This window comes from Dama dama, chromosome 12, assembly GCF_033118175.1.
Source record: "Dama dama isolate Ldn47 chromosome 12, ASM3311817v1, whole genome shotgun sequence".
In the NCBI taxonomy this organism is placed as follows: Eukaryota; Metazoa; Chordata; class Mammalia; order Artiodactyla; family Cervidae; genus Dama; species Dama dama.
In genome coordinates this window covers 90,922,717-90,939,479 of record NC_083692.1, presented here as the reverse complement: position 1 = coordinate 90,939,479, position 16,763 = coordinate 90,922,717, and the positions used below count along the sequence as shown (strand labels likewise).

The following is a 16,763-nucleotide window of genomic DNA, read 5'->3' as shown; positions in this document are numbered from 1 at the left end:
AAAGTGATTGTGGTTTGGGACCCTGAATCGTAGATCATTGTAACTCGGCACAAGCTCGTCTGTATTCATCAGAATAGGAGCCATCACAGTGAGCACGCTTTTGCCAATGAGAAATAAGTCTGTTTATTCCTGTAGCCTAAAAATCCATGGTTTGGAATTCCGTGAACTCTTGGAAAGCGTTTTCTGCATCCTGCTGGTTGTGGAAGCATTTTCCCTGCAAAAAGTTGTTGAGATGCTTGAAGAAGTGGTAGTCGGTTGGTGAGAGGTCAGGTGAATATGGCAGATGAGGTAAAACGTTGTAGCCCAATTTGTTCAACTTTTGAAGTGTTGGTTGTGCGACGTGTGGTTGGGCACTGTTGCAGAGAAGAATTGGGCCCTATCTGTTGACCAGTGCTGGGTTTAGGCAAGGTGGTTTTGGGTGCATCTCATTGATTTGTTGAGCATACTTCTCAGATGTAACGGTTTCACCAGGATTCAGAAAGCTGTGGTGGATCAGACAGGCAGCAGACCGCCTGTGACCATGGCATGTGTTTGGCTTTGGAAAGTGCTCTGATGCTTCTGTCAGTCCCGCCACTGAGCTAGTCATCACACTTGTCGTATACAGTCCGCTTTTCGTCTCATGTCACAATCCGATTGAGAAATGATTCATTGTTGTTGCATAGAATAACAGAAGACTGTTTTACATATAGTAATATATAGATTTCAGTGCTATCCTCTCAGGTCATCCCACCCTCTCTTCCCACTGAGTCCAAAAGTCTCTTCATTATGTCTGTGTCTCCTTTGCTACTCTGCATGTAGGATTGTCAGTACCATCTTTCCAGTTTCCATATATATGCATTAATATGTGATATTTGTCTTTCTTTTTCTGGCCTACTTCACTCTGTGTAATAGGCTCTAGTTTCATCCACCTCATCAGAAGTGACTTAAATGCGTTCCTTTTTATGGCTGAGTAATATTCCACTGTGTATATATACCACAGCTTCTTTATCCATTCATCTGCCAATGAACATCTAAGTTGCTTCCATGTCTAAGCTATCATAAATAGTGCTGTAGTGAACATTGGGATACATGTGTCTTTTTTCCCCGATTATGATGCAGGGCACCCAGAGCTGGTGCTCTGTGACAGTATGGAGGGATGGGGTGGGGAGGGAGGGAGAGAGGGGTACAGGATGGAAGGGACAAATGTATGCTTATGGCCAGTTCGTATTGATGTATGGCAGAAACCATCATAATATTGTAATGTAATTATCTTCCAATTAACATTTTAAGAAAAGAATAAGAGAAGACGACACTTCAAACTTTTTTTTTTTTTTTTTTTTTTTTGTAGTCAGCTCATGAGGCACTCACTGAGCTTTTTCACCTTTCCAATTTGCTTCAAATGCCAAATGACTGTACTAAGGTTGACCTTGAGTTCTTGGGCAGCTTCCTGTGTAGTTGTAAGAGGATCAGCTTCGATGATGCTCTCAGTGGATTGTTGTCAATTTCTAGTGGCTGGCCATTTCACTCCTCATCTTCAAGGCTCTTGTCTCTTTTGCAAAACTTCTTGAACCACCACTGCACTGTACATTCATTAGCAGTTCCTTGACCAAGTGGTATTGTTGATGGTGTGAGTTGTCTCTGCTGCTTTATGACCCATTTTGAACTCAGACAAGAAAATCGCTCCAATTTGTTTTTTGTCTAACATTTCCATAGTCTAAAATGTGTATAAACAGCTAGTAATAATTAGCAAAAAGCATAAAGTGAGAAATGCATATTAAAATGGTGTATGACATAACATTTATTTAAGAATGTATTCCAGTATCAAATGGCAAAGTTCAACAATGCAAAACTGTAATTACTTTTGTACCAACCTAATATATCCTTTTAAACTCAAGACTTATTTTCAAAACTTTTTGATCTTATCCATGAAAAGTTTTATTTTTTAAATTAATGAATTTAATTGGAGGCTAATTACTTTACAATATTGTAGTGGTTTTTGCCAGACATTGACATGAATCAGCCATGGGTGTACATGTGTTCCCTATCCTGAACCCCGCCTCCCACCTCCCTCCCCAACCCATCCCTCAGGATCATCCCAGTGCACCAGCCCTGAGCACCCTGTCTCCCATGAAAACTTTTAATTTGTGATTTATTTTATAGTATGAATGAATCTTCATTTGTTCAAGATTAATTTCTTTACCTGTTTGTTTTGATCTTGGAAATTGTGTTGCAAATATTTTTCCCTTTGTCATTTATTTCTTGATTTAGTTATTTATGTCTGTAGCCAGTTGATTTTGCTGTTTGCATTTAAATTGTTGACCCTGCAAGAATTTATCTTGGCTTCCCTGGTGGCTCAGACGGTAAAGCATCTGCTTGCAATGCAGGAGACCTGGGTTCAATCCCTGGGTCGGGAAGATCCCCTGGAGAAGGACATGGCAACCCACTCCAGTACTCTTGCCTGGAGAGTCCCTTGGATGGAGGAGCCTGGCAGAGTACAGTCCATAGTGTCGCAGAGTTGGACATGACTGAGCTACTTCACTCAGGAATAAGATGGGATCCAACTCTCTTTTTTTCTGGGGAAATGACAGTTATCACAAATATTTCTTGAATGATTCTTGCTCATCATGCAGTAAACTTTCATATATCTGAACTCTTTATTACTTCACTGTACTCAATGTTTATGTCAAATATTTATAATACCTGGGTAGGCCATTACGTTTCTCCACATTTACTCTTTATAAGAAAAAAAAATTTTTTTTTTTTTTTGCTATTTTGTCCTCTTATTTTCATGTGAACTTTAAAATTGGCCTTTTCCTGTGCCATAGAAGTATCAAGAGGTGTTTTGTTACCATATGAAATTTATAGATTCAGTCTTCCATTTATTTACATAGTCTTTTGGGACCATAACATTTTATTTACATGGCTCTTAATAGATTTAAGTTTATTCCTAGGTATTTTTCTGTTTTATTACAGATGGAATCCTTGCTGATTGTTTTGTATTTAATATGAAAGGGCTGTTGGTTTCTGCATATAAATTATAACAGCTTGTTGAATTCTATTTCTATTGTGATTTTTCAGGTTATTCTAAATTGGATTGTAAATTGCCAGTTTGTAAATTAATAGAATTCTGTCAGAAGAACTGGAATATCTTCATTATGATTTCATCATTTCTTTGCAGTAGTAAAAGGCCAAATTATAATTTTTAAAAAACAAGCAAACATATCAGAATGAAAACAGTCAATTTGATTAATTTGATTATTTTAATGGCAATTGCTTTTATTTTTTATTTGTTCAATATTTTTTGTTTATTCTTACTTATTAAATGTATTTGTGGGGAGTGGGGGGATTGCTTTTAAACATTCAGTTTCATTGAATGGCTCATGTGTTGGAGATAAGATCTGGCCAGTGCTGGAGAGAATGCCAGACTGACTGTGTCTCTTCAGACCTGTCTTCTAAAGATGAAGATCATTCTGTGGTTGGCTTCAGTAGTAACTGTTTTTTAGAATAGCTAAAAATGCTTTAATATGGAACTGAACCACGAGAAATGGGAATTTTGCCTTAATTTTGGTCTGAGTAGTGCTAATTGAGCTAAGATAAAATAATAGTTAAACAGTGAGAGAGTGAGGGAAAAATGATTTTAGATACAAGAAAAAATGTTACATAATTCTTACAGTTTTCAATTTGAAGATGCGCTACATAATTTGTATGATTTACTGAGACTTTTGTCTCACATTATAGTTAATGTGGGGGCTTCTCTGGTGGCTCAGACAGTAAAGAGTCTGCCTGCAATGCCGGAGACCTGGTTTCGCTTGTTGGGTTGAGAAGATCCTCTGGAGGAGGGCATGGCAACTCACTCCAGTATTCTTGCCTGGAAAATCCCCACGGACAGTGAAGCCTGGTGGGCTCCCGTCCATGGGGTCGCAGAGTCGGACACGACTGAGCAAAGCACACATAGTCAATGTGGGCATAAATAAGGTGTTTACTGAAGCAGTGCTTCTCAAACTTTGCTGTGCATACTCATCGCTCATTCTGATTCTGTGGGTCTGGAGTGGGCCCTGAGGTTCTTTATTTCTAACCAGTTTTCAGATGCTGCTGGTCCCAGACCATGCTTCAAGTAACCAGGTACTAAATGACCATCACTTTGATATGGTTTTCTAGATACGCTGAACTATGTAAACTAAATGTTAAACAGATCCTCTTGATCAAATGCATCATTTTTTTTTTTTTTTTTCTATTCCATGGATGGTTTCCCTGCTTATTAGAAACGCTGCGTTTACTGACTCAGTGTGGTGTCCTGCTTACTAGTGCATATACTCTACCTCAAGGAGCATGATGACACTCTGCCACCCTCTTCCTCCCATCCAAATTTCAAATCTGTGACACTTCTTTTCATCTAATTTCTTAAGACTGGGTTGTTCTTCACCTGTCTAGGTGGTGTTCTTCACCTGTCTTCACTTCCCATCTTTCAAGATCCACTTCAAATCCTAGCTTTAGGACATCTGTTTCAGCTGCTTTAGCCCACTCTGAACCATCTTTTCTCTAAACTTTTAGTGTCTTTTACAATCAGTATTTTACTTCTGTCTCTTGGTTTGTTTTCCTAGTTAGATTGTAGACCAATTAAAGTGAAGGTGTAGCTTGGGGACATTTTGCCTTCCCTTTATGACCTCTCTTCATGGATATGTAAAAAACAGCTTGGACACTGTCTCTCAATCTGTAAACTTTGCTCTAAAAACCTGTTTCTATTCCTGTGTTCTTTGTATCAGTGAAGACCAAAGATCTTAGAGTCAAGGGGAAATCCAGTCTTTTAACAAGTCCAGTTGCTTTAAGCATTTCATGAATCCATGCTTTTCTCTTCCTCCAGTCTAAGCTTAAGAGCAGCTTTCATGGACCAACCTAGGAGACTATGAACTAACCTGTCTGCATCCACTCTGTTGCCCCTTGCAGTCCGTTCTCACCACTGTAGTATAACTCCAGTCTATCATGTATGTTAGTGTCTCCAGAATTGTCTTTCATATGTTGTCTTTCTCTGTTTACTCCAATTTATAAACCTTATTTTACAGTATCTAGGGACAAGTCACTATGTTTTTCTGACCCAGTCTTTCCTTTACATTTTGCCTGAAAGAAAGTGAAAGTGAGACTCTTTGCGACCCTGTGGACTATACAGTCCATGGAATTCTCCAGGCCAGAATACTGGAGTTGGTAGCCGTTCCCTTCTCTAGGGCATCTTCCCAACCCAGGAATCGAACCCAGGTCTCCTGCATTGCAGGTGGATTCTTTACCAGCTGAGCCACCAGGGAAGCCCCACTTTGCCTAGTTAGTCCCTTTTTCCCTTCAGAATACAAGTCAAGATTCCTTTACTTGGGAAAGTATTCCTTAATGCTTCCCTGGAACCAGAGAGATTTTTGAAGGAAAAACAAAGCAAATCAACAAACCTTTGATGGCATCTCTTTGCTTTCAGCATAAAGCAAGATCGGCACTTGGTCAGGCCTTCTGTCTACATCTGTGTGTTATCAGCTGTTAAAATCACTGATGTTTGAATTAATTCTAGTAAGCCTCTATTAAAAACAAACAGCAAACAAAACCAGCCTACCAAAAACTACTTGTTAACAAAGCAGAAAGACATTGATTGGTCTGATCACTTTAAAACACTAGAGCTTAATAGGGGTGAAAACCAGTGTTAATTGGATATTATGGATTTATTTTTAATGATTTTTTGTTTTATTTAAAAAAAGCATGCATACAGTGAAGTATAAAACTATGTCTTTAAATAGGTTTGTTACCATTTAAAAGTTAATACATTTTGTTTTATCACACTCAGGTTTACAGAAAAGTATTGTGTTTTTACGTTATATCTAATAAGTCATCAAACCTAAGGTTACCTAGATTTTGTCCTATGTTATTTTCTAAGAGTTTTATAACTTTGTATCTTACATTTAGATCTGTGGACCATTTTAAATGAATTTTTGTGAAAAGTTTAAGGTCTGTAGATTTCTTTTTCTTTCTTTCATACATGGATATCCATTTGTTTCAATACCATTTGTTGGAAGGACTGATCTCTTCATTGAATTGTCTTTGCTCTTTTGTCAAAAGACTGCTTGACTGTGTGTGTGTGGGTTTGCTTTTAGATTCTTCCACTGATCTATTCTTTTACCAGTGTTACACTGTCTTGATTACTGTATCTTTTTGGGGGGGCCACTTTTTTTTAATTGAAGGATAATTGCTTTACAGAATTTTGTGGTTTTCTGTCAGACATCAACAAGAATCAGCCATAGGTACACGCATGTCCTCTCCCTCCTGAACTTCCCTCCCCATTCCACCCTTCTAGATTGTCACAGAGTCGCTGTTTAAGTTCCCTGAGTCCTACAACAAATTCCCATTGGCTAGCTATTTTACATATGGTAATTAAATTTCCATGTTATTCTCCATACATCTCACCCTTGCCCCCCTTCCCTGCCCCCGTGTCCATAGCTCTGTTCTCCACCTCTGTTTCTCCATTGCTGCCCTGAAAATAAATTCATCAGTACCGTTTTTCTAGATTCCATATATATGTGTCAGTATACCTTATTTGTATTTCTCATTCTGACTGACTTTACTCTGTATGATAGGCTCTAGGTTTAGTAACTAGTGAAGTTGAATGGAGCGTGTCAGTCTCCTAACCTTATCGGTACTGTTCTATAGGTATTTTCTTGAAGAGACCTCTAGGCTTTCCCTTTCTATTGTTTTCCTCTATTTCTTTGCATGGTGACCAAAGCCATCCCCAAGGAAAAGAAATGCAACAAGGCAAAATGAGGAGGCCTTAGATAAATGATGGGAAAAAAAATTTATGTAAAAAGCTACTAGATGCTGGAAAAACTTTTTTTAGAGTTAAGGGTAGGCAGATAGTATGGAATTCCAGAACACCAGAATATGCAGAGAACCGGAATAACCTGGAGACATAGTTAGAAAATGATGTGTCAGGCAGTGGTCTTGTAGTAAAACATCTGAGGCATGGAGATGAGTGATGCAAGCGACCAATGCAAGCGATCATCCTCTCTTAATTCCGCATTTCAGGGTCCCAAAGTCCTGAGATGATAGCGAGTTTGCAAAAGTTTACAGGCTATTCCAGTTGGATTTCTTTGTGGTGAAACTTTCTTGTTCCACAGCTCCTGGATAAGCACAAGAATACAGAGAGCATGGTAGAGCTTCTGGACTTGTATCAGATGGAGGACGAAGCCTATAGCAGCCTTGCGGAAGCCACAACTGAACTCTATCAGTATTTACTGCAGCCATTCCGAGACATGCGAGAACTTGCTATGCTACGAAGACAGCAGATCAAGGTATTTTTTTTTAAAACCTAAAATGCAACCTACCTATTTCGTAGTTCTCAGTCTGGCTGGCTATGCATTTTCATTATTAGAGGAGCTTTTATAAATGTAGATATCTGGTCCATTGTTCCCAAAGATGCTAGTTTGGTAGTTTTGTGTTACACAGAGCCTGAATACCTCATTTTAAAAGCATCTGAAAAGGTGACTCTGCTGAATAGGAAGGGTTGAGAGGACCTTGTCTAGTCTAGTCCTAGACTTCTTTAGCAGGAGTTTTGGGAACATATGTTTTGGGAGGACCTCTTTAAAAGTTATAAGGCTTTAATGGTAGAGCTTTAAACTTCATGACATTTGATTTTTGTGTGTAAAGTAATACTACATTTTTTGAGGTGAGTGTTAGGGGTTTGGTTTTATAGCTGACCTAAAATCAGTGTTGCTGTTTAATTGACATGAAAATATTGCTGAACTAGGATATTAAATTTTTTTTGCATAATGGGTTAATTTTGAGCATTATTTAATAAATTTATATGTGAGAAATTACTAATTATTCTGAGAACCTTATGCTTGGGGGCAAGAATGAGTGTTTATTTGAAAAAATACAACGTAAAGCATGTCTGTGTGTCTTTTTTCCTTTAATGAATCAACATGGAGCCATACAGACCATCACATAATTGGTATGTTCTTCTTTATTAATAATTTTGAAAAATATGGGCATTTTAAAAAAAAAAATGGCAGTTTTACGGTAAAACTTGGCATTTTGGCTAAAGTGATAAATAGTAACTAAGAATTTTTAGGCACTACAGTTTCCTTCAATTTTTGAAAATGAACTGTAGAATTTTTGCCTATTGAAAACTTGACTGGAAGGCCAGGGATGAACTAGAAGACATGGAGGCCCCATCTTCTTCTAAACTAGGTTGCACTGTAGAGCAGACATAATCTATACAGCTTAACATTGACTATCAGAGTCTATGTGAATTTTTGCTTTCATATTAATTATTATTATATCATGGTTTGTATAGGAGAAGGCAATGGCACCCCACCCCAGTACTCTTGCCTGGAAACTCCCATGGACGGAGGAGCCTGGTAGGCTGCAGTCCATGGGGTCGCTAAGAGTTGGACACGACTGAGCGACTTCACTTTCACTTTTCACTTTCATGCATTGGAGAAGGAAATGGCAACCCACTCCAGTGTTCTTGCCTGGAGAATCCCAGGGACAGAGGAGCCTGGTGGGCTGCCGTCTGTGGGGTCGCACAGAGTCAGACACGACTGAAGCGACTTAGCAGCAGCAGCAGCAGCAGTATGATTTATGCTGAGTATTAACATTAGCAAATTGATTGAACCTCCATGTCTGTACTATCCGCTAGCATCACTTACTACTTCATTTTTTTCTCCTGGGAAGAAGAATATAGGTGACGAGGAACTGGCAATGTATTTTTTAAACTGGTAATATTTTCAGAGGTAAAAATGGTATTTGACTGCGTTGGTCCTCTGATGCCTCTCAACTATAATGATGAGCTAGAAAGAGAACAGGAACAAATTTGTGCCAAAAATTCAACTACTTAGATGAAATGGACACATTTCTTACAGAAATGCAAATAGTCAAAATAGGTTCAAAGGAAAATAGAAAAAATTTAGTAGCTTGATATTAACAAAGTTGAATTCATAATTTAAAACCTTGAGGTAAGCATTATCCAAATCAAATGACATTACAGAGAAAAAGAAAACTACAGATAAATATCCCTTATGAATGTAGATATAATAATCTTTAATGTATTATTGAAAAATGGGATTCAGTAATATACCATAACCAGGATTTATCTCAGAAAGACAAGATCGGTTTAACATTACAAAAAGTAACCAATGTAACTCACAATATTATCAATAAAGGAAAAAAAATCAGTGTCTGTGGGTGCATAAATACATTTGATAAAGTTCATTGCCCATCCATGGTAAGATTTCAGCAAAGTAGGCAGAGAAGGGAACTTCCTTGACCTGACAAAAGTGAAAGTGTTAATCACTCAGTCGTGTCCTACTCTTTGCCCGCCAGGCTCCTCTGTCCATGGAATTCTCCAGGCAAGAATACTGGAGTGGGGAGCCATTCCCTTCTCCAGGGGATGGATCTTCCTGACCTGGGGATCAAGTTTGGGTCTCTTGCATTGCAGGCAGATTGTTTACTGTCTGAGCTACCAGGGAAGCCCATCCTTGACCCGATAAAGGATATTATGTAGAGCTCATTTAACATCATACGTGATGAAGAATGCTTGAATTCTTCCCCCACTAAGATTGGTAACAAGACAAAATTGTCTGCTCTCACAATTTTTATTCACTATCTCTCTGGCATTGGGAAAAAAGTAAAGCTTTTTGTAATTCATAGATTATGTGATCACATGTGAAAAATAAGAATCTAAAAAAGCTACTGAAAGTAATCTGTAAGTTTAGTTACAAGGTCAATATTTAAAAATTCAGTTGTATTTTCTGTCTTCTAGAAATGAAACTGAAATAGAAATTTTTAAAAATGCTTGAAATGTTTAAAGATAAATTTTATAAAATCTTTTAAAGGACTGTGTACTGAGAAATTATAAAATTTTGCTGAGAGAACTTAAAGCATACCTAAATAAATGGGAGATAGACCATGGTAATAGATTGGAAGAAAATCTATTGACAGTAGTCAATAATGTTCACATGTCAGCTCTCAATGGATCTGTAGACGCAGATTAAAATTCCAGTAGGGTGGTTACATAGTCAATTAGTTTTTCACAAAGGTACCAGAGCAATTCAGTAGGGGGAAAGAATAGTCTTATCAACAAATGTTGCGAGAAGTGGATATCTATATAGAAAAAATGAACCCTAGTCTTCCTTATGTTACACCATATACAAAAATTAATTTGAATATATCTTAGACCAAAACATAAAGCTTAGAGTATAAAACTTTTATACGCAAACTGTGAAAGGTTTTACAGTCTTTGGGAAGGAAAGGCAAATATTTTTTTAGATAACGGTGCAGAAAACTTGAGCCAAAAACTAATAAAAAGAATGATAAATTGGACTTCACTAAAACTAAATATTTTACTATTTGAAAGATTAAAAAAATGAGAAGGCACGCCATACACTAAGACAAAATAACTTGTAATATCAATATATCTGAGAAAGGAACTGTGCAACTCAGTAAGATAAAACCCCCAAATTTTCAATATGAGCTAAATATTTAAAAGGACACAAAGAAATGACCAATAATCACATACAGAGATGCCCAACACACTCACCTAGGAAATACAGGTTGATACCAGAGTACGACACTGTACATACTCACCTAGGAAATAGAGATCGATACCAGAGTGCGACAGTGTTACACACTCACCTAGGAAATAGATATCGATACCAGAGTGCGACAGTGTTACACACTCACCTAGGAAATAGAGATCGATACCAGAGTGCGACAGTGTTACACACTCACCTAGGAAATAGAGATCGATACCAGAGTGCGACAGTGTTACACACTCACCTAGGAAATAGAGATCGATACCAGAGTGTGACACTGTACACACTCACCTAGGAAATAGAGATCGATACCAGAGTGTGACAGTGTTACACACTCACCTAGGAAATAGAGATCGATACCAGAGTGTGACACTGTACACACTCACCTAGGAAATAGAGATCGATACCAGAGTGTGACACTGTACACACTCACCTAGGAAATAGAGATCGATACCAGAGTGTGATACTGTACACACTCACCTAGGAAATAGAGATCGATACCAGAGTGTGATACTGTACACACTCACCTAGGAAATAGAGATCGATACCAGAGTGCCTCAGTGTTACACACTGATTATTCAAGTGAGTGTAATGAAATATTTGGCCCTCCCAAATGGTAATGAGGATGTAGAGTAACTGGAATATTCATACGTTGCTAATAGGATTTTAAAGTGGTACAGCCACTTGGGAAAACAGCTTGACAATTTCTTCAAAAATTAAAACGTATACAGTTGATCTTTGAACAGCCCTTGGGTGTGGTTCCTGTACCTGCCATTTATACCAGAATTCTCAGGTGTTTAATGGCAAAATAGCTTTCCAGATCCATGGTTCCCCATCTGTGGATTCAACAACAGCAGATCTTATAGCACTGTAATATTTGTCGGGGAAAGAATCTGCATAGAAGTGGACTCAGGCAGTTCAAACCTGTGTTGTTCAAGAGTCAGCTGTACATATCTTACAACTCAGCTGTTTGTCTCCTAGTTACCTATGCAAGAGAAATGAAAACATCTGTTCACAAAAGAAAAAACTTGCCAGTGTTTGTGCCGACTGGATTCCCAGTAGCCCCAAACTGGAACAGCTCAAATAACCATCAATAGGTGAATGAGTATATAAAATGTGGTACATCCATATGATAGAATAATATTTGACAATACAAAAGGTGGTCTTCCCTGGAGGCTCAGTGGTAAAGAATCCACCTGCCAATGCAGGAGACCCAGGTTAAATCCCTGGGTCGGGAAGGTCACCTGGAGAAGGAAATGGCAACCCTCTCCAGTATTCTTACCTGGAAAATTCCATGGACAGAGGAGCCTGGCGGGTTATAGCTCATGGGTTCACAGAGTCAGATGTGACTTAACAGCTAAACAACACAAGACACAGCAGCATAGACACGCCTCAGAGTCGTGCTGAGTTGAAGAAGCCAGATACAAGAGAGTATATGCTGCGTGAAGGGATGGATGGCACAGTGGTATTGGCATATTTTGCAGGTGACAAATGTTTTGTATCATGATTGTAGTGGTTGTTTCTTGGGTTTATAGCAATCAAAACTCATCGAATCACATACTTTAGATGGATTGATTCACTTGATTTTATGTAAATTAATTAAATCCTGATTAAACAGCTTACAAAAAGTTGTGCTGAGCGAAAGATGCCAGACACAGAGTATAAACTACGCCTCCATTTACGTGGAATTCTAGAAAATTGTTTTGAAGAGTTGTTGCCTGTGGTGGGGCCAGGGAGATTCTCTGAGAGGAAGCAGATGTAACAGAATCCTTTTGGAGAGATTGATGTGCTTTAAATCTTGATTATGGTAGCTGTTATCGTGAATATAAAACTTTATCAAAATTTATGTTTAAAACATGGGTACATTTTGTTGTATATAAATTATAACTCAGGTGATTTTTAAAAAGAGGAAGGAGCAAAATATACAGGTTTATGTAGAGACAAGATGAGGCGATCAGCATAGCCTGAAGACATATGGTAAAAGAGGGATTAGTGAGCTTCACTATTGAAGAATAAGAATTCAGTAGGAAGTGAGTACACATGTTTGTATTAGAGATTGGAATTGAGAATATTCCATATATATAAAAATAGGAATGGTATAATAAAAAGGCATAGTACTTGGGTTTTTAGACACAGTAAATTATTCAAACCTTAGTGAGTCACCAAACCAGCACCATCTGTGGAGGCCAGTAAGTGGCATGGCTGGGACTGAAACACATTTGACTGCAAAGCCTCTTCTATTAGTTTTTCCACAGGGTGTGAATTGTTTCATATGCCTCAGGTCTAAGGATTTGTAGGAGAGAAGGTATGGTCAGGGCCTAGAAAGCTGTATCATCCTATGGAATTTGACCTTTATTCTTTAGCCTCATCCCTTTCAGAAGCTCCCAGACTTTAATGTACTGGTTCATTAACATGTGAAAAATGTGACCCCCCCCCCCCCAGACAGGGAGCATCAGTATCACTTCAAACCTTGTTAGAAACACAAATTCTTAGGCCTTACCTCAGATACCCTTAACCGAAACTAGGGAAGAGCTCAGCCTTCTTTGTTGTAACAAGTCTTCCCGGTCAGTATGACAAGCTGTAAAGTTGAGAACCACACGTCTAATAGAATCTGAAACAGCTGAGGTGCGGAGCGCACTAAATTGTAAGATACATTCACTTTGGGCCTCAGTTTTCTCATCCATAAAACAGAAATTAAACTAGATGATCCTTGGGGAATTCCGTGGTGGTCCAGTGACTAGGACTGTTCACTGCTGGGGGCCAGGGTTTGATCCCTAGTTGGGGAGCTAAGATCACATAAGCCATACAGCACGCCCCCCACCCCAAAAGAGAGGGAAGCTTAAATAAATAAGTAAAAGTAAATAAACTAGATGATCCTCTCTAGATTTTTAAACCCAATGTCTTAATGAGTCACAGTGAGTTCACCTACTGATAGTCTTCCTGGATTAACCATAAGCACTTCAAACACATTGTCCAACTTATTTTTAATAACTTGCTGAAAGTACATAAGTTAAAAACTAGAAGGCACCCTCAGCTTTTTCCTCCCCTTTGCAGCCAGTCATATCATTTTGCAATTTGACTATTTTCTGGTTGTAATTCGAATATACTCTTCGTCCTCCACCCCTCCCCTCCCCCAGGGAAATCTGTAGGTGACTTTGTGTGAAAAAGAAAATCCACACTATTCGAGCAGACAAGCGGGCGTGTGCAGCAGTACAGATGGCTTGGCCACCTCCTGGTTTTGTGCAGTGGGCAGTTTTTACATCACTGGGCCACTGTATACTCTACTGTGTACATTGTGAAATAGATAGTGCTTGTTTTTGTTGTTCAGTTGGTAAGTTGTGTCCAACTCTTTGTGACCCCATGGAGCCCCTTTGTGAGCCCACCGGAATCTGTCCATGGGATTCTCAGGCAAGAGTACTAGAGTTGGTTGCCATTTCTTCTCCAGGGTATCTTCCCAACCCAGGTATCGAATCCACCTCTCCTGCTTGTCAGGAGGGTTCCTTACCACTGGGCCACCTGGGAAGCCCCACTAATACATTATATGTATGCACTATACATATAGTGCTTACCACTGTACATTAAGATACTTATCTCTCACCTGAACTATTTATTGATTTCCTTATCTTTAGATGCCTTTTACCTTCAAAAATGCATCATTTCTTACTCTTTCCTGAGGATATTACATTTAACATTTACTTTGAATGTAAAAATGCATGAAATACATGATGCCGAATCTAATTATATCTTCCTGTTAATCAGGAGTCATATAACTCCTGGGCCTGGAAAATTCGCGTTAAGATCACCGCTACATCAGTATATTCACAAGTTTATCTATGCATTTGTTTTACCCAAGAATCAGAGTGCTTTTTTAAAAATTACTATCTCAACAATAGAAAATACTTAAGTGTTTCATATAAAACCCAGTATCCAAGCTAGTGATGTACTTTATAATAAGTAATTCCTTGCCAAGAAATCTGTTTATAAACTAGTCTCACTATCCTAGCTACCTAAACTGACACATACTTTTTTCCATGTTAAAAACAGACACTGTTTTCTTTCTGGCTCTGAAATTGACAACAGAGGAGTCACTGTTTTTAGCACACGACCCAGCTGACCAGTGCTGTACCTCTTCAGATTCGCCAAGTTAGGAAAAGAACTAAGTATCCTAGCTTAACGTCTTCGGTACAATAAACTATAATCACATTTTTAAACAGTAGGCTGTAGCGTTAGCTACTGAGTTTTAGAATCAGTTGAAAAAACAGCATTTAAAAACATAGCATGTTTCTCTTCTGTGTATTTGGGTATATATGTGCGATGAAGGTAAAGATAATCCAGCAACAAAGTACAGATTATCGCCAAATACCAGATTTTTTCTATTTTTTTATTTCTCATTTCTGTACAGTGTTTAACTATGCAAGTGAAAGTTTCTGTCTTCATGATCTGAGTTAAGATTTTTGAATTATGAGCACTGGTCGTTCTGTTTATTACATTTTCTGTTCCATAGTTGTGTTTGTTGGGATCTGACTGGAAGATCAAACCAGTTATTTCAACAGAGAACCATATGTATGGTTCTACAAAGAACCACAAGGCAGCTCTCAGGTACCAGAGTTAATTGCAGAAATGGCCACCACTCCTAGGAGTGGGGGTTACAAAGGGAAAAGGTGGAAGGATAGGCCCTATGAAGCTGACCTCTGAGGAAGAAGACACTGCTGTTTGTGCCAGTGTGACTGATGGCAGTGGAGAGAACCAGATCCCTGGGGATAAAGCACTGATGGACTGGTGCTGCTTTGTCTTGGGCACACACAGTGAGGCCAGTTCTGCAGAGATTTAAAAAACTGCAGGCTCGTTTCTGTTAACTTCTTGAAGAAGGTATTGGGTGCTGGGATTAAAGAGCGAGACCGGAATGATGATCACAGGAACAGCAAACAGGAAAAGCCAAGTGACACAGATAGGAAGACGCAAGGTGCCTCTTTCCTTCAACTCTGAAATCTCCTCCAGCCCTTCCTCCTGGCAAAGGCTGAATGTGGTTTCAGAGCCCGAATCCTAGCATCACAAGACAGAAGGTTGAACTTGGAGGTGATAGAATCCAAATACATTTTGACTTTCAAAGTCAAGGAAAATCTGTAGCTAACCTAAATTACAGTCTTAGGTATAATAAACAGACGGAGTTTAGTCATGTCATTGAAAGGGACTTCTGTCATAACGTGCTGAATAAGAATTTAAATTTTGCTGCACTGATCAATTTAGTAAATCTTTTCTTCATATTTGTGAATCTTTTGCTTTTTAGCTTTTTTAAATTGCAACAAATAAAAGCACAAAACCTTAATGGTTTTATTACAGAAAACAAGTTTTCTAGAATCTTAAAAGCAAACAAGTCTAAATGCCACGTACTGCTGAGAATGCCACAGTGGTTTCCAGTTGCTTGTCATGTGCAGTATAAGCTCCACAGCCTCCTCATGGTGATCAATAGCCTACTTGTCTAGTCTTATCTTCCTCTGCCTTCATCTGTTTTACCTAGACTCCAGGTAGGCTGGACTGCTCTTGTCCTTTACCATACATTGAACTTAACTTGCTTCAAGGCTTTGCTCAGCATGCATTTTGGGTGGTTCTCTTTTCCCATATGCTCCCCATGTAACTGTCAAAATCCTACCCCTCCTTCATATCCCTCTGCAATTTGTGGACTTCAGTAAAGTTTGTTTGTCCTGATCTAAATAGCTAAATGTGTTCAAAGATTATGGTATCATAAGTTACTTTTCAGAAAAGGTTTTAATCAATTTGTAGTTCCACCAGCAGTATATTATGTGTGTCTTGTCTCACCGTGACCTCACTAACCCTAGTTGGTCTTGTTTTTAATTTTTGCTTAATAAATTTGCTTAGTAATTTTTCTAAATGATTTGTCACCCTACCATCTAAAAACAAACTAAAAACAATCAGAAGGTGTGTGTTCATGTCACGTTGGGGTCAGAGAGACTTTTTTTAGGGGCTTCCCTGGTGGCTCAGATGGTAAAGCGCCTGTCTGCAATGCAGGAGACCCAGATTCGATCCCTGGGTTGGGAAGATCCCCTGGAGAAGGAAATGGCAGCCCACTCCAGTGTTCTTGCCTGGAGAATCCCATGGACAGAGGAGCCTGGTGGGCCACAGTCTGTGGGGTTGCAAAGAGTTGGACAGGACTGAGCGATTCCACTTCCTTTTCATCTAAAAACAGCTGTTTTGTGTCCTCTTCTC

The 16,763-nt window shown here is 38.8% G+C and overlaps 1 protein-coding gene across 2 annotated transcripts in view; it reads left to right on the top strand.

Moving 5' to 3' along the window:
- JMY (junction mediating and regulatory protein, p53 cofactor) overlaps positions 1 to 16,763 on the top strand; it is a 70,763-nt gene that overhangs the window by 18,439 nt on the left and 35,561 nt on the right. For both annotated transcript variants that reach the window (XM_061158099.1, XM_061158098.1), the window contains exon 2: positions 7,122 to 7,295. In XM_061158099.1, the coding sequence (XP_061014082.1) occupies positions 7,122 to 7,295 (174 nt within the window). The remainder of the gene's footprint in view (positions 1 to 7,121; positions 7,296 to 16,763) is intronic.